Below are 21,393 nucleotides of genomic sequence, written 5' to 3'. Positions count from 1 at the left end.
ATGAACTATCTCTGAGAGGAGAAATATATGGCTCTATTGCATCTTCTGAAAATAGAAGCCCACTGAAAGCAAGATATTAGTAAAAGTGGGGATACAAGTTCTCCACCACTCAGCACTTCAGTAAATATTTTATCTGGAATTTGATTTATTACCTTATCTTCTTTTATCTTCTGGTCCTTTGAGATTTTTTTTTCACTTGTCTTTTTTCCACCCCATTTCCTAAATATTCAAAAACTATTTTTACATTGTACAATGGAATCTACCTGCAATTTAATTGATCACTGTAAACAAAGTAACCACATGAAGGCTTTTATAAATCTTTCTAATTCTCTTACTGTGCATTTTATCTATTTGTCTTGCATTTTTCTTTTGCTGGGGGGAGTGGAGAAGAAGGTATCTCTGCTTTTGCTTTCTGGTTGGCATACCAAGGAGTTACAAATTCTTCTTATGAAGTAATATACATTAATCACTGGAAGAAATATTTGGCACCACTGGGAACATAGGTAGAACAAACCTACCTAGCTGTTCTTGAAGCAGCTTAACCCTGGCTCAAGTTAGGGTAGTTTTGGAGCTCTCCTGTGCTGCCTTAAACCTAAGTATCAAATGTTTTGTTAATCTCAGGCTAATATAAATAAGGACCAGGACACTTTTGGCAGTTCTTATGCTGAGTTTTGGCTCATGTAGGCTGATGCTTGAAATTACTTGCCTGAGGACAGAAAAACAAAATCAATTTTAGGAAAAAAAAAAAAAAAAAAAGAAAAGTTTTCCCAATCCTGTGCTGGGAGCATTAGCAGAATTATTTAGCTTTCTTTTCCACACTGGCAGGCTGGTATCTGCAGACATTGCCAAATTTCCAAATACTTTGAGTTAAGTTCATAGAGACTTCTCACTTCTCCTGGGAGAGAAAATTGGAGGGCAAGGTTTTTATTAGACCAGTTGGAAAAGCATACAAGCTTTACAGCAAAGAGTCTCTCATTTCTCTTGGTTGTGGTTGTTGTCCTTTCACTTCTTTTAAGAGTGCCTCCGTGAAAGGAAGCACTTAGTTGCAGTCATTCATGCAGTGCAATACTGGGAGCTGATTCACGGGCAGTGCCGCAACGAGCTACATCAGCAATGGCATTTCTGTGCAGCCGTAGCTCCTCAGGTGTGTGGGAGAATTCCTTCCCTTTCACCCCAATTTGTCCCAATCCTTATTTGGGGATTTTCACAGAATGTATCACTTCCTCCCTAGATGGAACTGCTTTTAAAATATGTACCTTTATGTATAAGTACCTTTTAAAAATGGTCAACTACGCTTCATATTTACTAATCTAAGACACGTATAATTATATTTCTATTTGTCAGTCCATCTAAATGTCACACAACGCATACCCGGAGTTTAAATGCTTTTTACATAGGTATAACAGCAATTTTTATTTTGTTTTGTTTTATTTTATTTTATTTATTTTCAGTAATTGCTATATACTATTCTTCACAGCATTATTCACAGGTGCATGGTGCCACACGTGCATGTAATGTATCTGCATGCATTTCTTGCAGGACATGGGAAGGTCCTTATCCGCTTGGCTTCAAATGTTTCTATACTAATTAAACATGGGGTGCCTGGTGCAGGAGCCTTTTTTGGGCAAGTGTTTTGTTTGAGGGAGATGATGTTGCTCTGAATGAAACCCAGCATCACTGTTAGCTCCGAGTGATTTTTTTATTTTTATTTTTTTACATTTCTTTCTTACAGAGCTTCAATAGTTCATCGAGCAAGGTGCAGCTTTCCCCTGAATAGGCAGAGGCTGTTGCTTCATATGTGACATGTTTTTTCTCTGCTTACAGTTCTGGGAATTCATGGGTGGAGTGTCTTCTGCAACAACAGGCACTGGTTTATATCAAAAGATGTCTACATTTGTAATAAGTTTTTAATGCTTTATAGATCTTGTGCTTCTTTCTCAAATGTTTGTGACATGAACAAGAATGACATTTTTACACAGTGTTTTAGTATATGGGCAATGCTGTGTAACTGTGTGAGGCAAGATCATCTTCTATAATGTCAGTAAGAGATCTAAAGAGGGAAAGCACTCGCTGAATCACTCTGTGCTTGGTGAGGTGGCTGCCTTCTTCTGAAAGAGAAGAGGTGGGATTGGGTTCAGCCAGGAGAAGGTGGTGACCAGATGTTGCCTCCCACTCCTGCCCACAGCATTGCTTCTAGGACAAGGATCAGATTTAGAATGTGCTTTTGTACGAGTTTGGTCTCATTCTGATGAGAAAAAAAAAAAAAAAAAAAGTGTTTTGTCACTGAAGTGTCCTAATGTGAGATTTGGGGTTGCACTACTCTACCCATAAAGTGCCTCTTCTAACTCCACTAGGAAAATTTTATTACATTGGTATTGTTCTTAGGATTATAAATAGCAGCAAGTATGAAAAGGTTGGTTTTGTCACTGTATTTGTAGATCAAGCACGCCAGCTGTGCAAAACTGTTTGGATGGTTTGTTTTAATGGAAAAATATCCGCTGGAGGTTGGAAAGCAGCAGGCCTGCTATTCCCGCACTCCTCGTGTTCCAAATTCAGGCACTGCAATGGGATGAGCAGTGCCACTGAGCCCAGTTCAGTCACTGGAGGACAGGTTAGTATCCTCAGATGTTGGTGAAGGGTCACCAAGGCTTGTGAATAAAGCTTTCAGCAGCAGCTCTCCAGAGCTGTGAAGGCGCAGGCTGACCCTCGAGCGGCGTGGAGAGAAGTTCATTCGGTCCCACAGGGCACTGCAGGAACTCTAGTATTGTTTCTGTCCCAGCCCTCAGCCTCCAGAATGCCATTTTCCCCACAAAAGAAAATAAAGCCCAGCAGCAGTCTGGGGCTAGCTCCAGAGCCGTGGTGGAGCAGGGAAGCCCTGGCCATGGGCTCTGCGGGCACAGGATGCTGACCTGCATGCCAGGCTGCTGGGGGGCTGTCCCGCTCCGAGGCAGGGCTCCCTGCAGCTCACCTGAAACACCAGACTTCCCTGTAGCATCTCCACTTTCATCAAACCCCTTGGAACAAACCTCTGGTCATCTTCTCTGCAGCATGCCCAAGTTACGAGGTGGTGCTGCTGTCTCGACTTTTGGCTGAATTTACTGGAATGAGCTCAGCTGACCCAAAGCCTGGGTTCATGGGAGCCTGCTCTTTAGTTTCTTGCCTGCTCCTGTGTGGAACAGCCTGTGGGCAGCCTCCTCAGTGCTCACCCCACTCCACTTCCACTTCCCCCAGCCCTAGCGTCCCTGCTGGCTGGGAACCCTGCTTCTGCTCCCTGTGCCCATACTGGGCTGCGTGGGGTGCTCTCTACACAAGAATACCCTGTGTCATGTACAGGTTTCTGAGATGTCAGTATCATTTCTACTAAACATCACAGGGTATGTTTAAATAAGTATTTTTCATTTTTTTTCTGCACAAGTGGTGGCCACTGTCACGGTTGCATGACGACAGCTCTCCTCGCAGATGTGTACCTTGCTCCGTCGGTCCGGGAGTGAGGTTGGTGCCTGAGCTCGTGGTGTCCACAGGACTGAAACTTTACCTCAGGGTTTCTGTTGTGTAAGAACAGAATAAACAGCCTAAAAGAAAATGAAGCCACGTTTTGGGAAATATCCTCCATTCAGAAAACATAAGCATATTTCATGTAGCCGTGTAAGACGTGGTTTTACAAAGGGCATGTCCCCCATTCGAGTGCTGAGGCCACACCTGTGGCCTGGAGAAGTATCGTGCACTTGCAGCTTCAGCTTAGATTCACCCCCATCTCCTTGTAGCTGTTAGCTGGCTTTGAGACGAGAACCTAACAAGCCAACATCTCATTGTTTTCTATTTTGTGAGTTGCCCGAGTTTGCAGCGGTGAAGTTACCGCTATAACAGGAAGAAAGGCCACGCCGATCTTTTCCCTTTGAAAATGATTTCCATTTCACTGGTACCTATTTTTTTTTTCCTAATTTCTTATGATGCTTTAGGTGAAAGTAATTATTGGCGCTTATTTATTTATTTATTTATTTATTTTTCTAGGGGCGTTTAGTTCGATGTATGGCTCACATGGCGGCGTGTGCTGCTGTTTGCCCCGGTGCTGTTCGTGCCAGCAGACCGTCAGGGCTGCAGCCCTCAGCCCCCTCCCGTGCGACTCCGGCCGGCTGCCAGGGAGCACGCGTTTCGCTCCCGCTGAGCGCTGCCGGGCTCTTCCCGGTAAGTTTCACCTCGCACAAAGCACCTCCGGCAGCCCAGCGCCTTCTTCTCCAAGCGGACCCCGGGCCGCCTGCGCACCGCGGGGCTTCCCCCGTCGTTGGGGGGGGGGGGGGGAGCGATGCCCAGGTACTGCCGGCGGGGCTCAGCCCCGACGGGACCCCCACGGGGGGCGAGCAGAGCGGCGGCGGCGGCCCCGGTGCGCGCACCCCCGACGGGGCCGGCCGGCCGGCGCGGTGCCGCCCGCAGCGTGGGCGGGGTGAGCGGGGCTCCCGGCCCCCCCGGGCCGCCGGGGCAGCGCACACGCCTCGCACACTCACACGCGTGGCGAGAGGATGCGGCGGCTGCGCCCCTGGGCGCTGGTGCCGGTGCTGGGCGCCCTGCTCGCCGCCGGGTCCGGGTCCCCGTCGCGGAGCTACCCGCACAGCGCCCTGCTCGACGGGGCGGCCGCCTACCGCCTGCGCTGGGGCCGCCGCGGCAGCGCCCTCGCCTTCCGCCTGGAGGTGCGCACCCGCGGCTACGTGGGCTTCGGGCTCTCGGCCAGCGGCGGCATGGCCTCGGCAGACATCGTGGTGGGGGGCGTGGAGGGGGGACAGCCCTACCTGCAGGTAAGGACCGGCTCCTTCCCCGAGACGGCACCCCCGGCTCCGCTCCCCTGCCCTGCCCCGCCCCGAGCCCCCTTTCCCCGCCAGCTTCCTTTCCCCGACCCCCGGTTCTCCCGCAGCCCCCCGCTGCCGGCCTCCCCCTGCCTCCCGCACGGCTCCCCCGCTCCCCTCGCCCTGCTCGGCGCCGGCCGGGCTTGCTCCCTGCAGCCCCGCGGGGGCGAGGGAGGCTATAACGCCCCGGGCTGCCGATGGCCGTGGCTCCGGGAACAGCCCCCGCCGGCCCCGGGCTTTGTCTTCCTCCTCTCCTCACGCGGAGATGCTCCGACCTTGCCACCGAAAAGGATTTAGGAGCGGCCGCCGGGACTCGCCACTTGTCCCTCGCCTGGCAAAGCGACCCCCGAGGAGCCCGGCCGTGTAAATCCCTAGATATTTTCCCCTAGCTGTCTAGGTGTTGCTGAGGCCGTGGCTGGGGACGTGGGCTCAGCCGGGGCTTGCAGCGAAACTCTGCTCCGAGAGGCAGCGGGGGGGTGGGAGCCGGGGGAAGGGACCCTCTCCGCCGGTCCCCCCCTGAGCCCCAGCCTGGGGGGTTGCTGTGGGGCCAGGGAGCACGTCCCGTGGGACAGAGAGGGGAGCCAGGCTCGGCATGGCGACCTGTCACCCTCCTTGCCCGGATGACAACTTTTAGAGAGACAAACTAAGGGCAGAGTAATGCCCGGTACGGTCGAGGAGCCGTCTTTCTTCATTTTGTTAGAGCTAGCTGATCTTTGAAGCTGCTGCTTAAATTTTGAGAGTTTTCTTTTGTAAGAGTATGGATTTTTGCTAACTTTTTGCCATAAGAAAACCAAACAGTTAAGAATCTCTCCCTACTGTTTGTCAGGACTATAAAAGCAAACCTTTTCTGGAAAAAGAGTGCTTTTAGCATAAATGTATTTTTCCCCTATTAGTTTACTATATCAAGTTTAGGCAAATATTTGTCTTATTTAAGTTCCAACCAGTGATTTCCAGAATATTTTTTTCTCCTATTTCAAAGTGAAGATCATTTTTTCAGAAAACCTCAGTCTAAATAAACCCCTAATAATAAGAAAACCCATTCTAGTCATCGCGCAGCATAGCTCTTAGAGGCGCAGAATGTGAGGCTTGCTGGAGCCCTACAGTTCAGAAGATACACCTACTAAGCATTGAAAGAAACCAAACTTTCTGTTTGGCTAAAATTTGGCTGTCCTCTTTGTGCAAAGCAAGCATTTCAGAAAGGCATCCAAACCTAGCGTAAAGGCGTCCAGTAACGGAGAATCCATCACTTCCCTTGGTAGTCTATGGCAGTGGCAAGCCTTTGCCCCTCCTCATTTCCAGTATTTGTCTGGCCAGGTTCAGATTCCAGATATGCATTTCCTCTACCAGATTTAAAAGTCTACTTCCTCCACCCTGCCCCCATAAAATTATTTATATGCTGTAATCAAGTCACTCCTCAATTTTCTTTTGCATAAAATAAATAGATCGAGCTCTGTAAGTATCCCACTGCAGGTCATTTTCCCCAGCACTCAGTGCACTTTCGTGGCTCTTTTCAGCATCCCTCACAGGTTTTCAGCACCCTTAAAAATGCCGTGTATACAGAATTCCCTTCTTCTTCCAAAGGCATCACATGACAAATACAACATGGAGAGAAAGGGGAAAGACTGTAGCAAGTGCCTCCTGTCAGGGAACAGCTGATACTTTTCCTGAAACACTAATTTAACACATAAACATCTGCTATGTAAAGTGCTATGAGTTATTGTGTTACACTCTGGAGTAGATAAGGCACAGAAGAAATAACTTCTATCTGTTAAGCTTGCTGGCATCTTGGTGTTTTCACTATCCCCATTTCTTCTTCAGTTAGGCAAAAAGCAAGTTTTATTTTTAAACTGGGAGGAGGTCTTTTGAAAAAGGTGGTCTGTTAAAGTATTTCTGTGCCTGCACTGAAAGAAGGAAAGGTGAGAAACAAAGAGGATGGGCTAAACGCTTTGAAGAAACAAAATTTGTCCGAAGGTTTTTTTCTGGACAGGCAACACAGACTGATATAAAACGAATACCTAGTTCCAGAATCCTGTTTTAATAGTGTCTAATTGTTTACTTAGACACACAGTTAAGATTTTAAAAACACTTCATTTATTAATTGTATATAATCATTTACAGTTAGTTTTAGTTACTACTAAAAAGATTTTTTCATAGATAGCGGCCTTGGAAGTATGTGGTTTTATGCCTAGCTGCACACTATAAGATTTGTACACCATATAATGAAAGAACTTACTTTTCGGTTTTAGAAATATGTTTTTATTCCCTGATCATCACTCGGAAAATGTGCATCGTGGTCTAAACTCTTAGAAGGGTCATTTTTTGGTTTCTTTGACAGTTTAGAGACGCTAGTTAGTGGCCTGATTTTTCGAAGTTGTTCTGAAACACCTTTATAACCTTTCAAGTGGGCATTAAAATTGCTAGTCTCTTAGGAGAATTTAGCTTTTTCCCCACCTTAAATCCTCTCTCCTCCTCTAAAAATAGAAAGTGTTCTCGGAGGGAAGAGTCCTCTTCTGGGAGCAGACGTGTAAATGCAGTTAGACTACCACCCTCTGTAAAGGAACTAACAGCAGATACTCCCTGGTTTGTGAGAGAGCAATGTACCGAGGTGGAGGAAAAGTTCCAGTTCATTTTCAGAGAGGAGAGAGAACATTTCCTCTGGCATTTATTCTTCATCCTCTCACAACAAATGGATGTGATTCCCACCATCAGCAGGCAGTGCCTTTCCTTTAAAAAATCTGATGACTCAAAGTTCTGGATGTCTGAAATTGTATTTTACTTTATTGGTTTTTAGATGTTTTGTGATCTTTGGTGTAGTGGGTTAGTTGTTTTGCTTTGCTTTTCCATGTCTGAATTGTATTTAAGGAAAAGGAGGTCCGGCATAATGAGTAAAGACTGGAAAGATTCAAAAGACAGAATTTTAGTTTTCTCTAAGTATATTAAGGTAAAAAGTGTTACGATGCCATGTGAGAGAAGTACTGGAGTAGCTTTTTGAAGAGGTTTTGAATGATCCTCAAATTACGCATTGATTATCGTAACATTTTGGGAAGTCAGTATTTGGAACAAGAACCTAGACGTCTTTGGGGAGGACGTAGAAGACATAGTGTACATGCATGTGTGCATACATGCACAACAGTGTTGTATTTTGAGGGAGCCACCTCCACCAAAAAGAGGCAGATCAGTGAGCACATAACTCTAGCACGTCCCTGAGAGCCCCGTGGTGCACAGCTGCAGACTATGTGGGGTTTGGGTGAGCATGTTTGAGAAAAAGTAGAAGATATCGATGGGGTCTGGTGTTGGAGAGCTGAGAGCTGCCTTTATCTCCATAGGGAGGGGGTGGGCTTGGAAGAATAGCTTGTACTCAGCAAAATGTTCCCTGCAATATTGCTGTGGTCACTTGCAGCATGTGTTGCTCTTCATAAAAGTTTTTGGGACAGCTTCAGCTTTTGCATTTGGCATTCCTTCCTTCCTTCTTTGTGTGTGCGTGTGTGTGTGTATGCTTATGAATTGACACAGCATGCATTTTCATGCTAGACCCATGCCTTTTCCTTGGTCTCCACCCCTGTCTGGAATTGTGCATCCCCACCCGCAGCACGTAGCTGCTGAGAGCCCCATTTTGGGGAGAGTAATCCTCCTTGATGAATGGCTATTTTGTGCAAGTTATACAAGAGAGTTGCATTGTTAGAGTCTTCTGTTGAACTTGCACAAAAATAGTCCCTACTCAGGGTGAATAGGGACTGTGTGTCACTAAAAAGTACTTTATTATTCATTACAGCCTTGCTTGTTAACTGTCACCCAAACTAAAGAATATCTGTTATCAAATGTATCCCATGGAGTTAGCTTAATTGCTCACAGGGAAGTACTTGGAAGAGATTTTAAAGGACAGAAAACAGTGAGCATTCTCTGTACTTAACGATATGCTGCTTTTAAGTGCACTCATGCCAACAGCAACAAAAGACGTGTTTAGAAAACAACTTGAAAGGCACCAAAAGAGAGATGCAAAGTGAGTGCCACACTGACATATTTCAGTCGGTGCTTTGTTGGAGGTATTTCATGCCTTCGGGCATTGTGGCAAAATCTCCAGATGACTAATGAGCCCTCTTGGCTTCAATGTGGGGCATAAAGAGACGCTACAGCGTACATCTCCACCGGCTGGGTGCTTTGTATTTCCCTTTCAGAGGTACAATAGTTAGGACAAGGAAGCAACAGTTGGTGAACAGAAGATGAGAATAATTCTGGAGCTCTTGTGTTTTGCAGGCCTCAGGGGTCTGGTTTGCAAGCTGTTTTTTGTTTGTTTGTTTGCTTCCAAAATACCTGGTGTGTTGCTTGCAGATTGGATTTTGGCAACACCAAGGAAATTAAATTTTCTTACAGCTCCAAAAAAATAAGTACCTCTTACAGTCAGAGCTTCACACCTGGAGCAATATGGAAAAGTAGCTACCATGAGTGATGCAAAGGCTTAAAATTATGGGGTAATGGTTTCATTTTCCATATAAGCAAGTATCTTAGAAATAGGAGAGGGATGAGGGGAGATTTTTGAAGGCACATATAGAAATGTTGGGAACGAGTCTCATTAATATTTGTGCTTCAAAATCCCTGCAGTGCTTTGAAAACTTCCTCATAATTGAAGTAATTAAAGTTATTAAAACAAGAAAACTTGTGCTGTTTAAATGGGCTCCTGTATAAGGAAAGTTTCTTGTGATAAAGTACAGTTGTGAGATTGGATCATGCAGTATCTCCTAGTTACGGTTTTCTTTCCCCTAAAACACATTGTGACATGTTTTGTCTAGTCTGTTTGTGTTAGGACAGCCTTTAATCTAGCTTCATAGCTTCTGATAAAGCTGGAGTATAACTTCTAAAATCAACATTTATTCTTGATGTAAAGGCTCCTTGGGACTCTGCTGCAGTCGAATGCTCCACGCTGATAAGCGATGCTATATTTCAACTTAAAACTGCTGATGCTTCATACACCTGTGTGTGGCAGCTAGAGAGCCCATCATGATTCAGTGCTTTTCATTTGTGTGTGTGGAAAGTGAAGTTTTTGTATCTTCCATGAGTGCCACAGAAACCAAGGGATGTCAGGTTGTTGGCTACTGGAAGGCAGCCCGGGGCAGCATCAATTGAGATACGAGAAATACACTGAAGTGTATTCAAATGACTTCTGGCTTAAATGAGCAAAGACACGTCTCTCAGTAAATAATTATTTCATGTGTAAAAAATGTCTTTTTTTTTTTCAAAGACAATATCTGTACATGTACACACAAGTGCATGCATTATCTGTGTACGTAAATGCACAAGTGGAAAATGTGTCTGTGTGTGTGTGCATTTAAAAAACAGACACCCCCCCGCCCCATTATTATTTGTTACAGATAAAAATGTTCCATCCTTGTTACAGTTAGTAGTATACCTGAAGTAAACAAGCCACATCGACTCCAGTGTACCTCAGGCAGTGTAACTGGAACCGTACCAGGAGGAGATGCAGCTTGTCAGAGGTGTCCGTGTGACTAAGATCTGGGCTTCTCAGGAAGGAATGAATCATCTCATGCTAATCTGGTGTGTAGGTAAAAAAAAAAAAAAAAAAAACCACCCAACAAAGCAGTCCATTAGCTCTGAGCAGTCTGCTTACAGGGCAGCAGCTGAACTTACTGATCCCACTGACTTCAGGAACTTCCTGCAGCTGTTTGATCGCTGCCGCTGTACCTTTTTCTGTGGATATTTTTCCATTTGCAGGCCAATCCCAAGATTGGATCAGTCTACTGGAATGCTCTCAAGGTGTTCCTACATGAAGCAGTGATGCTTTCATACTCCTACTACTTCATGTTAGTTTTCTGTGGGTGGGCTTTGCTTTTCACTGACATAGGAGTATAGTAAGATCTTTGCCTTAAACTCAAGCTGAAATTATTTGGGGTTGAAAAAAGTTAGTTTGCTTATTTGTAAACTCATGCTTTGTTTACTTTTTGCCAAATACAAACAGCTTTTTTTTTTTTTTTTTGGTGGTAATATCCAGTGTGTGCTGGAACCATGAGCAGCAGGATTCCATCTGAATTAAATGCAACAATAAAAAAGAGAAATGTTAACCACAGTTATTTTTTTGGAAACCCAGAAAGACATAGCTTGGTGCTGATTTCAGACAGAAGTTTTGGTCGCTTCTTTTGCATACTGTGGCAATTTATCCATCCTATTTATACTAGGATAGATCTTCTCTTGTGCCAACTTTCATGTTGGTTGCAGCTTCCCAATTTCTTTGCCAGGCTTGTCTTCAGCCCCGGTCTCAGACATCAGATGGGTAGTCTGGGGATATTCAAAACTGCACAAGCTGCCTGCAGACCACAGGTGAGGACTAGTTGTGACAAAGCTTGATTTTTCCCTCATTTCCCATTCCTAGCTTGTCCCTTGACTTGCTTGCAACTCTTCCACTGCTGCTGGAATGGCAGGGAGCTCCTGTCTGGAGGAGGGCAGCACACATAAATCAGAGCTGCTCCTGAGCCAAGCCTGCAAGGCGATTGCTGGATGGGGCCACAGTTTGGGAGCTGTTTGCTGCTCCTTTAGGTTGAAAGGTGCTGTATATAATTTAGCATGGGAAATGGATACCATAAACAAAACGAGCTTGTACATTGTAAAGATCTGGGGAGGGAGTCCTATAAACACCTGTTCAAGTATGCGATGACAGCTGGTAGTGCTTTTCGGGTCAGGCTTCTTGGTGCAGCTGTGCTTACATTCTCTGAGGATAAAAAAGCCCATTTGCATCTTTTTTTTTTTTTTTTTGACAACCTTAAGAAATTATTCTCCCCATCTTTGTAGCACAACAATCAGAAACTGTTTATGCCACACAACATTTTTTTTTGAGAAAGAGGGAGGTTAATAGGATCTGAAAAACTGTGCAACATGATGGGCCTCACTTCTGGAAAAGAACATACAAGAACTTGTACAATCAAGAAGATTTTTCATTTTCCATATGTTGTTCCAACTTCTAGGTAGCGTAAGGAACAAGATACCTAACTATTTGATTGCACAGCATAGCCCCCAGTTTAAAATGCCAGCTTGTGCAATATAATCAATGGGAGTGCAGAAACTTTCAATGTTTCAAAAGTAAACAGTTTATCTAAGTATATTTTAAAATAAGAGCAACATCTTTGTTATTTCATGGCATGAGAAATAATGCTTCCAAATCTTTGTTTAAAACATTTATTGTTTAAATAATCAAAATAAGATGTTCATACCAGGAAAATAGTCATTACAGCTTTACCTTCTTTCTGTAACTCCTATGCTTCTGTAAAATTGATGTAAAACTTAGAAGCTTTATCTTTATTTAACATATATATTCTGTGTGTGCATAAGAAACCAAAGAATCTGGATTCAAGGGCTGAATCAGTAAATAAAGCCGTATTTACAGGTTTTTGCTGAGTGTTTCAGAAATTCAGTATTAAGGACCTGATAATTTTTACTGATCTGTGCTGGAACTCCATTAAATTCAGAATTATTTGTATCAGTATAATCTTGCCTACAAAACACACAGGTTTTCTGACTGTATGGCATGTCAAAACCAAATCTTTGTAAAAGATGTAGCCATATTAGAGCCTTTTCCTATTTGGTAGGAAGAATAAGCTGTTCTGAAATGAGGCAGGTTTCAGACCATCTGTGATAGATATTGAAGCACTGCAATTCTGTTGATGAACATGTCCCACTCCTTTCTCAGCAGAATTAAATGTGTGAAACTTGGAAATTTAGGTGAGTTTTGTGTTATGGCAGGCTATCTCTGAAAGCATTTGGGACCACATTTAGATACTTTCTGTTCAGCTGAAGCCCAGATGCCTGATGTCTGGCTTCTGGTGTGTTCATCCTCTGTGCTGTCCTTTGGCCTTGTAAGTCACACTTACAGGCCTTCAGAGGAACCAAGCTTTCTCCCCGAGCAGACACAAGGATTTAAGTGGAGTATAGGCTGTCCAAATGTGGTAACATGGTGTTACACCATAGTCCACAGGACTTTTATTTGTTATCATTTTTCCTTTCTGAAATGAAGCATCTCCAGATGCACGTCTTTGCCTTTAATGTTTGTGATGCCACTTACCCAAATTGCAAAGGGCTTACCTGTGTTGCAAGAAAGTTACCCACATTATGTATGTTCTGTGCTAATGCATGAGTGTATTTGTTTAAAAAATAATAGGCTTTACACAAGCTTTGCTTAGCAAATATGAGGATAGATGACTGAAACTTCCAGACACTTTTTCTTACTTTTCCAACATACTGTTGAAAAGGACGTGGCATCGCAACTTGTCAGTGTGTTTTCTTTTTTGATAACCTCCTTTTGTTCATTAAGGCTGGTACGCAAACATGCGTGTATGTGTCTTAAAGTCTTTTAAGCTCTGATGAATAAATTGAGCAAAACATGCATAGTTTGACTTAATCTGTTCTGTGAACAGAAAGAGATCAGAATGTTTTGGCAACGTGGCCTTATTTTGTTTTCAAAGTGGCAGACAAACTGTTTTCATGTCAGGGATTGAGCAACCAAATTCTGAGCTGTTCTGAAATTTTCTTGTTACATTATTTGATTTTAGTTTTGTGATGAACATCTGGATGATTTTCAACAAAAGAAATAAAAATAGTAATAGAGGCAGTTTATAACTCATAAATAGCTCCTGGCAAATGTATTCATGCCTGATTTTCCTAGTGCTGCCCAATTGCACTCAGTGGAGTTATAGGACTTGAGCGATACAGGAACATCCCTGTCTTTCTGTGAGCTGCATGAATTTGCTTCCCAGGTATTCTCAGGAGCCTGGTATTCAAGGGATGTTTCAAGGTGGTGTGTATCAGGCAGAGGAAGTAAGTAGAGCCAGCGAATTCATTAATTCACAGAAATTTTCACGTGGGAAAGATTAATGTTAGTCGGTCAGATTAAAATCTACCCGCAGAGTACTTTCCGGGGAGCGACAGAGCGAGGTGCTGCGCAGAGGCGATGCGGGGTCAGCAGCGAGCACCCATGTGGGCAGTGGGATCACCTTCCCCAGAGCACTCACCTGCAGGCACAAAGGGAGCCCCTTGCAGCGAGCCGGAGCTGGGACCCATCTTTGACTGTCATCCAGGAGAATGAAATCATTCCACTGACAATTGCGTTATCAAGGCACATCTGAGCCAATATCTTAATTACACCACTTCTTCCAGTTATTCTTGCACTCTCCCTGCAGGCTTATAGAAGTCAGGGCTATATAACATGTTTTTTTTTGTTTGTTTGTGTTTTTTTTTTTTTGGGGGGGGGGTTACAGAGATGTCCTTTAGAGTTTTTAAGAAATGGTGAAGATCACCAGAAAAATATTTGAGTGTACACACCTAACTTGGCTTTATATTTCTGAACTTTCCTTCCCAGATGTTTCAGGCAAAAACTTTCAACCTACTCCCATGTGGAAAAGCTATTCTTGGATTTCTGTTCCTCAGTAATTTGATCTCTGGGTGCTTATTCTAATACAAAGATGCCTTCTTCCAGTTTAATCTAACATTTTAGAAAAGATATCACACTTAGGTAAAAGCCAATGTTCACAAGGACACACTTCTAGCCCAGATAAGTCCTTACTATTTCTAGGATAAAAGCAGAGGTTCTATAGAAATGTGTTTTCAGAACAGGGATGGTATTCTGTGTAGATATACATTGTCTCTGTCCAAGCTCTGATGCAGGGGTGAAATGGAGCTTTTTGTTCCTATACAATACCCACCTTCAAGTACCATCCTAGCACAGGCCCATTATTTCCATCTGGAAAAGCAAATTGGTCGTTCTTTCTCTAAACAAATATAACACATCACTTCCCTTTGTTTCTTCAGCTCCCAGACCTCTCTTTTGCTCTTTCTGATGATAGTTTTTCAAAGTGTGTATTCTTTCATATAAGTATTCATTCACTTCTAGTCACAAAAAGTGCTGACAGGAAAAGGATGACTCTTTTCAGTACCTTTCAATTTTATTATTATTATTTTTTTTAATTTAGATTTGTTTTGGGGTGAAAAAATCCAAAATGTTTCAATAGTTACAGGAAGACAGAACTAAATCTGGAAGTTTTCATACTGGTAAAAATGGTCTGCTTTTTACCCTTTTCTTCCTTGAAACCGCATCATGAGATAATTTTATTAAATTTTTCATCTAAATTAAAATATCTTAATGAAATGTTTGGGCATGTAGCTATTTGTACATCAATAACAGGCAGACCAGCTTGTGAGCTGTGACTGGTGTGCACGTGGTCTTTTGTACACACAAAGATTTCTCGGGTGCGGTTAAGCTGAAGATTGTGGCTCCCAACTGATCCTTTAGTGAATTAAAACCGGCAGCCACTTTTACCAGTACTTGGACATAATGTTCTACATTTTTTCAGCTTTGCTCCCTTCTCTTTAGCAAAGGGATGTAAAAGCTAGAAATCCCTCTAAAAGTAGATGGAGGTCCAAATAGCTTTAGAGTTAAATGCCTTCAAGAAGCAGCAGGTGTGGTGTTATTTTGCTAAGGATGCTGCACGGTTAATGGCATCTGCCAGTAACATGTTAAAAAAAAAAAAACTGACAAAATTGCCTGCCATCAGGTGGTGTACTATGGAAAAAAAAGAGGTGTTTTGCTAACCAAGGCTAGAGGCTCTCCTCTAGGACTGGGTGCCCGGAGCAGTTCCCGCAAACCACCCAGCCCTGCCCCAGCCTGAGCAGAAACAGCCTAAAACTCACGGGCAGGCAAGCAGAGGATGCATCTTGGAGGCAGTGGCAGGAGGAGGCTGGAGGAGAGGGAGGAGGAGGCCAGAGGGGCACTGCACGGCCGCCACAGCTGCGCGGGGCAGCAGGAATTTGGGGTGAGGAGGTTAATGACCCAACATTGCTGCTCGGCTCCTCCATTGCACCGTGCTTCTGCTGAGCCAGGGATCATCTTTCTTAACCTTTCCTCTAAGAAAAACCACCCAACCCCAAACCAACAAATAAACTCCAAAACCCTCCAGGCACCTTTTGTGTGCACTAAGCACTGTTCATCCTGGTTAAACTGCAGGATTCCTGGTTCCAATTGATTTTAATCCGAGAGGTTTGCTTTTTGTGGGGAAGGAAAAACAAAGACAAAGTCGTGAAAAGAGGGAACAGTGATTTTGTTGATTGGAGTATTAAGTGAATTTGTTTCCCTCTGTAATTTCCCCAAAGTTCACAACACCCCAGTTATGATAATTTACGCTTATTGGTTGAGTACAGCCTTTATTTCCGTAGTCATGTACAGGCAGTTAAAGTTGTTGAAGACATTTTTTAAGCTGCTTACCAAGGAGACTTGCTTTCTTGAAGATTTTTAATCCAAAAAAATGTTTAGCGTCGCTCAAACTGTCATCCCTCAATATTTTACATAAAAACAATGTTTAAGTGGATTCAGCATTTGACCAGAAAGTTATGTTTTTTTACTTAATATTACCTTTTAACAATGATCTACCTTTTATTTTCAACAGGATTATTTTACAGATGAAAACAGAGTACTGAAAAAAGACCCACAACAGGATTACCATCTGGAATATGCCATGGAAAACAGTACACACACAATATTGGCTTTTAGCAGAGAACTGCACACTTGTGATACAAATGATAAGAGCATAACGGTAAGATGCTCTGCCTATAGAAATAGGGATGAAATAAATAACTCAGGCCAAAAGTATATGGTATTATGAAACTGGTTATTAAAATCTCATTTTAGTAAAAGAAAAGAATTAGAGAAGTTCACTTAGCAAATGAATTCAGCTCCCAAAGCACTTTCCAAAACATTTATTCAGTCAAATTAACCAGGTAAAATACTTGTGCTAGTTTTATTAAACTCTTATATTTTAATTTCAGCTTTCTTTGTTCCTTCACTTCAATGCATAATATTCTCTAATTTGTAACACACCATGTGAACATAGGATTCAAAGAGGTATCTCTGTGCTCCCAGCTCCTGTGTCCCACAGTTGTAATCATTCAAGAAATGTCAACTTGAGAAACACTTTTAGATCTTACACTAACTTGTAATTCATCTTAAATCTAGACTTTTGAGCATATGTAGCTAAAATATTTATTTTTTGGTTTAATTCTATATTAAAAATAAAGAAATCGAAGAATTTTATGATGCAGCTTATTCCATGGTAAATACTTCTCATGGGAAATTCTTTTGTTGCCCTAGTGACCGCTGTACTTCCTAAGCATCATTTTAAATTATACAAAGTTGATGATTTTCATATTGGAAATGACAGATAGGTTAAAGAGATCTAGAGGACTTTCTATGCTTTGGTTTGTTTAGTATTACTCATTTTGGAAGCATCACAGTAGCAGTTTAACACTATTGTCATTATCTATGTTTTCACAATATATGCAATAATAACAATATGAGGAGCTGAAAGATACACGAAGGAAATCCACAGCTGTATAAACTGCCAGATTTCCAGGCAGTCGATGGATCTGTGGTTTTTACACCTGCTCCAAATTGTCTCAGTATAATTTAACATTCTGGGACACTTCAGCATTTATTACAGTATTTTGTCTCAGGGGTGATTATTGCAATGTGAGGATGGTGTATTGAGAACTGGTCTGCACTGTAGCAGTAGCCTGATTTTTAAGATGTAAATCCATTCTGTAATTGAATGGCTATCTTCTCTAGAATATAGGGACAACAGTTCACAAAAGGCGTTCAGATCTTTGCATAGTTGAACCTGGAAGCTGCTTTGGGAGGGTACGTTCTGAGTGCTGGTCAAATGAGTGCCATCTCTAGGAAAAAATGTTCTATGTACTTAGTTGGTTATGTCTTTATGAGTCTGTTCTGCCATTTGCAGTTATGACTTAAATTTGTTGCATTAGTGAAGGAAGCTATCAGAGAAAGATACAACTTCTGTAGATCCACATGAAGCCTGCAAATAGAAAACATGATTCATTTTAAAGAAAACTCTGCGTCAGTAGATGATTTTGCCTCTGGTATGCATTATCATTGTTCAAGTACAGCGATGTCTACATCACACCTATATTAGGAATTAAATGAACTATGTGAAGAAGATATTGTTCCTGTTCCTTATGGGTTTTGTTTGTTTTTGTTTTGTTTTGTTTTTCCAGGAGAGCACAGTGCGGGTAATATGGGCCTACCACCACAAAGACATGGGAGAAGCAGGTCAAAATTACCATGGGTCTAATCGTGGTACAAAGAGTCTACGTTTACTGAACCCAGAGAAAGCAGATGTCTCATCTGCCTCTTTGCCATACTTCGACTTGACAAACAAAGACGTAAGTTACTCTGGGTTTTGGATTTATGTGCAGTTAGGGTTAAGGTTAAGCCCAATATTTAGGCTTACACAACAGGGTAGTATGACTTTTATAATATCGTTGCCCTTTTCATTAAGACAGGTGCCTATACCAGACAAGGATACAACATATTGGTGCCAAATGTTTAAGATTCCTGTACAACATGAAAAGCACCATGTGACAAAGGTGAGTGATTCAGACTGTGTGAAGTTCAGGTTATGTTTTCTGTTTTTGTGTTTAGAGTTCAGGTGAGGATGATGACTCTTCAAATCAATTACTGCACTTTCAAAATTTGTTTAGCTCTGTGGTAGAGTAAAACCAAGACCTCTTGTACATTTTCACAAACACAGGTAAAAAGTACGTATTTGTGTGCTCAGCACCTGGCCCTGGTATTTCCCTAACAATTAGCATGCAGAGTGATAGAGATCCTTTCTTTCTCTTCTCCCATGTCCTCCCTCCCCTAAGAAAATCAGGTTGAAAGTTACTGCTGTTCATAAATATTTTTGGCAAAGATTAAGTAAAAATGTCTAAAAGCATGTTCCGTCAAGCTTCAACTTTTATATAAGAATGTCAGGGATTTCTTTTAAAGGAGAGTAATTTTAGATTAAAAATAATTAATTGGGAGAATTTTGTTAAAATGACTGGCATCATGTGAGAACAGAATTCGTTGCCTTTGGCTGTATAAAATTCAAATATTACAAAAAAAAATAGATGGATATTGTAGTTTATTCAAAAATTAATGAAAATGTGTAAACACCTACAAGAAGATCAGTGTGATCCAAAGTGATTTCAAAACCTACATGCATAAACATGATTTTGTATCATACATTTTCTAGCTTTTCTTTCAGTTTGGAACTGAAAGCTTCAGAGTACCGAGAGAAAGATGGTTCTCACATTCCTCCCCAGGAGCAATATACTGAAGACCTCATAAAGGAACAACCTCTTATTATTGTTCAAGACTACTTAAGATAGCATAGTGATATAGCTAATTAAAATAAACATACAAGCCTTAAGGTGCTTTTTCTATTCATTCGTCATTAACTGAATGCTGTATAGACAGTAACCTTAAGGTTGTTTCATATAAATCAAAAAACATCAAAAGAACAGAGCAAAGGGTTATTTTAGACTTGCATGGGAAAAATGAAGAAGATAAGATAAAGCCATCTCAGAGGTGGATAATACAACTAGTACTTCTTGACCTGAGTGGAACTAATTGTATGAATGTGGCTGCTGAATCATGGCCCTCATTTTTACGTTTCTTTGAACCCGTTTCTGCATGTAAGTATTGAATTTTATTTTGTTGTTGTTGTTTGGTTGTTTTTTTGGTTATTGTCAGTCATGCTACTCTAATGAATTCAGTAAGACTGAAATTCTATTTTAACTCAGAGAACCTGATGTGATCTCCAACGTATGTCTGAGAAGTATGTATATTCTGAAATATCGTGGGTTTCTTCATTTTATCAAAATGAAGGATTGGAAGGTCAAAATTTCTGCCCTCAGGTACTTGATCATTAAACACATTTGAAATCTGTGACAGGTGGTTTCAGAGATCGATATGGAAAACAGAATTTGCTCGTAATATGGTATATAAGTCAGGACTCCTAGTTTTCTGTTTTCAAGTGAGAGACCTCTGAAATGGCAGTATCAGGGTCATGCTTTTCATATTTAATTTGGTGGAAATTGTATATGTATGCTGTTCTGCTAAAAACTGCAGAATTATCTCTGGAATTATTTATTATTTATATTTACTGAATTTATTTTTTAAATGTTTTGGCTGACCACACATACAGGTACGCTTTTCTAAAAAGCTGCAATTGGTTGAAGCTAAAACATCATTTTAGTTCAGACATACATTGATTATTTTTTCAGAAGAGTTTTATATTATTTATTTTTACTACGATGTGTAATGCATATTATAATTTTAGGAATTACATTTTGAAATCAGCAATTTATTTGCCTGTTATAAACTTTAAAAAAAGTAGATAAGAATCCCCAGGGATTTTCCAGCTTCAGAAAAGCAAACAGATTTCATACTGCTGCTTAAAAATGGTTAGAGAGAGAAAAATGATTACAGAAAAGAGAAGAATGAATGTAGAAAGACTTCCTTAGCATATCTTTTCATGGGCATAATTTATATTTTCATTTGTGTGACTTTTGTAGATGACACTTAGAGGGTTGTTATGGAGTTGTGTCTATACATTCTTACATACTGTTTAAACATTTCCTAAAGCCTTCTGACACACAAAAGATTGGGCTTATGGGTACTCAGAAGGATGGATATTAACTATGCAAACAAAGGCTGAATTTCACAAAGGGAAGGACAGATGAATTATATGACCTGATCAAAGTGTTAGTTAAATACCTGTGTAGATGTTGATTCTTTATTCCCTGTGTAGCATCACTTTCATACAAATCTACACATCTTATTTTTATAGACAGAAAAAAGAAAAGTTTAAATAGTGAAAATTGATCTCTGGTGTAATTCAGTCTATATAAGTCATATACAAATGAGCCAATTTTATCCATTTCTGTGCTACGTTGTGGTTTTATGGAACATTTCAGTGCAGTCGGACAGCATGTGCCAGCAGCAGCATTGAACTGTGCTCTCAGCTGCTGTTCTGGAGTGTCAAATAGGTGCAACAACCACAAAAGGATTTTTTTCTTCATATTGTTTAGCTGTTCTCCATCATTCCTTTTGTCTTGCAAATTGCTCTGTTCATTTCATAATAATGTATTTTTTAAAAAGTCACTTTCCTCAGGAAAGCACAATATTTAAGTGAAGGAAAATGTCTGAGAAAAATTTAGACCTAGTAGTAGAGGTAGAGCCTATGACTTCCAGCTAAGAGGCCTTTTTTTTTTTTTTTTAACTTCCATTGACCACACTCTTTAAAAAGAGTAGCTATATGCTACAGAATGTCTTCAAAGCATTTATAAATATATTCTGTAACTACACATTAGTGGTACAACAGCTGGGTAGAGTGATGACGCTTGGTCTTAGGGCATATCCAAACTAAACCATTACCATAACAGCATTAGAGTAGTGTTTAGATGAAGAGCATGCTTTTGAAGTGAATCTTCAAGTTATTCTTCCTCACTTTGGCAATGATACCTTCATGATGCAGTTGCAGAGCTCATGAACTGAATCCCTTTGGGTGAAACTCAACAAGAAGATGTGTGCCAGAAGCACAATGAAAGTACCCCAGGCAGAAACAGATGTACCTGTACAAGTAGAAAACTTCTAAAGCTGGATAGTGTGGATGTCAGGATCACAACATTTTCCTCTACTGTCCTTTTCTTCCTTTGTGCTTTT

The 21,393-nt window shown here is 41.6% G+C and overlaps 1 protein-coding gene across 1 annotated transcript in view; it reads left to right on the top strand.

Annotated features, from left to right (window-relative positions):
• Positions 1-4,432: 4,432 nt before the first annotated feature.
• The window catches only part of MOXD1 (monooxygenase DBH like 1), a 55,466-nt gene continuing 38,505 nt past the window's right edge, over positions 4,433-21,393 (top strand). The window contains exons 1-4 of the mRNA XM_035538535.2: positions 4,433-4,790; positions 16,277-16,423; positions 17,898-18,065; positions 18,186-18,269. Of these exons, the coding sequence (XP_035394428.1) occupies positions 4,518-4,790; positions 16,277-16,423; positions 17,898-18,065; positions 18,186-18,269 (672 nt within the window). The 5' untranslated portion in view covers positions 4,433-4,517. The remainder of the gene's footprint in view (positions 4,791-16,276; positions 16,424-17,897; positions 18,066-18,185; positions 18,270-21,393) is intronic.

Source organism: Cygnus atratus, chromosome 3 (assembly GCF_013377495.2).
Source record: "Cygnus atratus isolate AKBS03 ecotype Queensland, Australia chromosome 3, CAtr_DNAZoo_HiC_assembly, whole genome shotgun sequence".
NCBI classification, from domain to species: Eukaryota; Metazoa; Chordata; class Aves; order Anseriformes; family Anatidae; genus Cygnus; species Cygnus atratus.
This window is presented reverse-complemented; position numbering and strand designations above follow the sequence as displayed.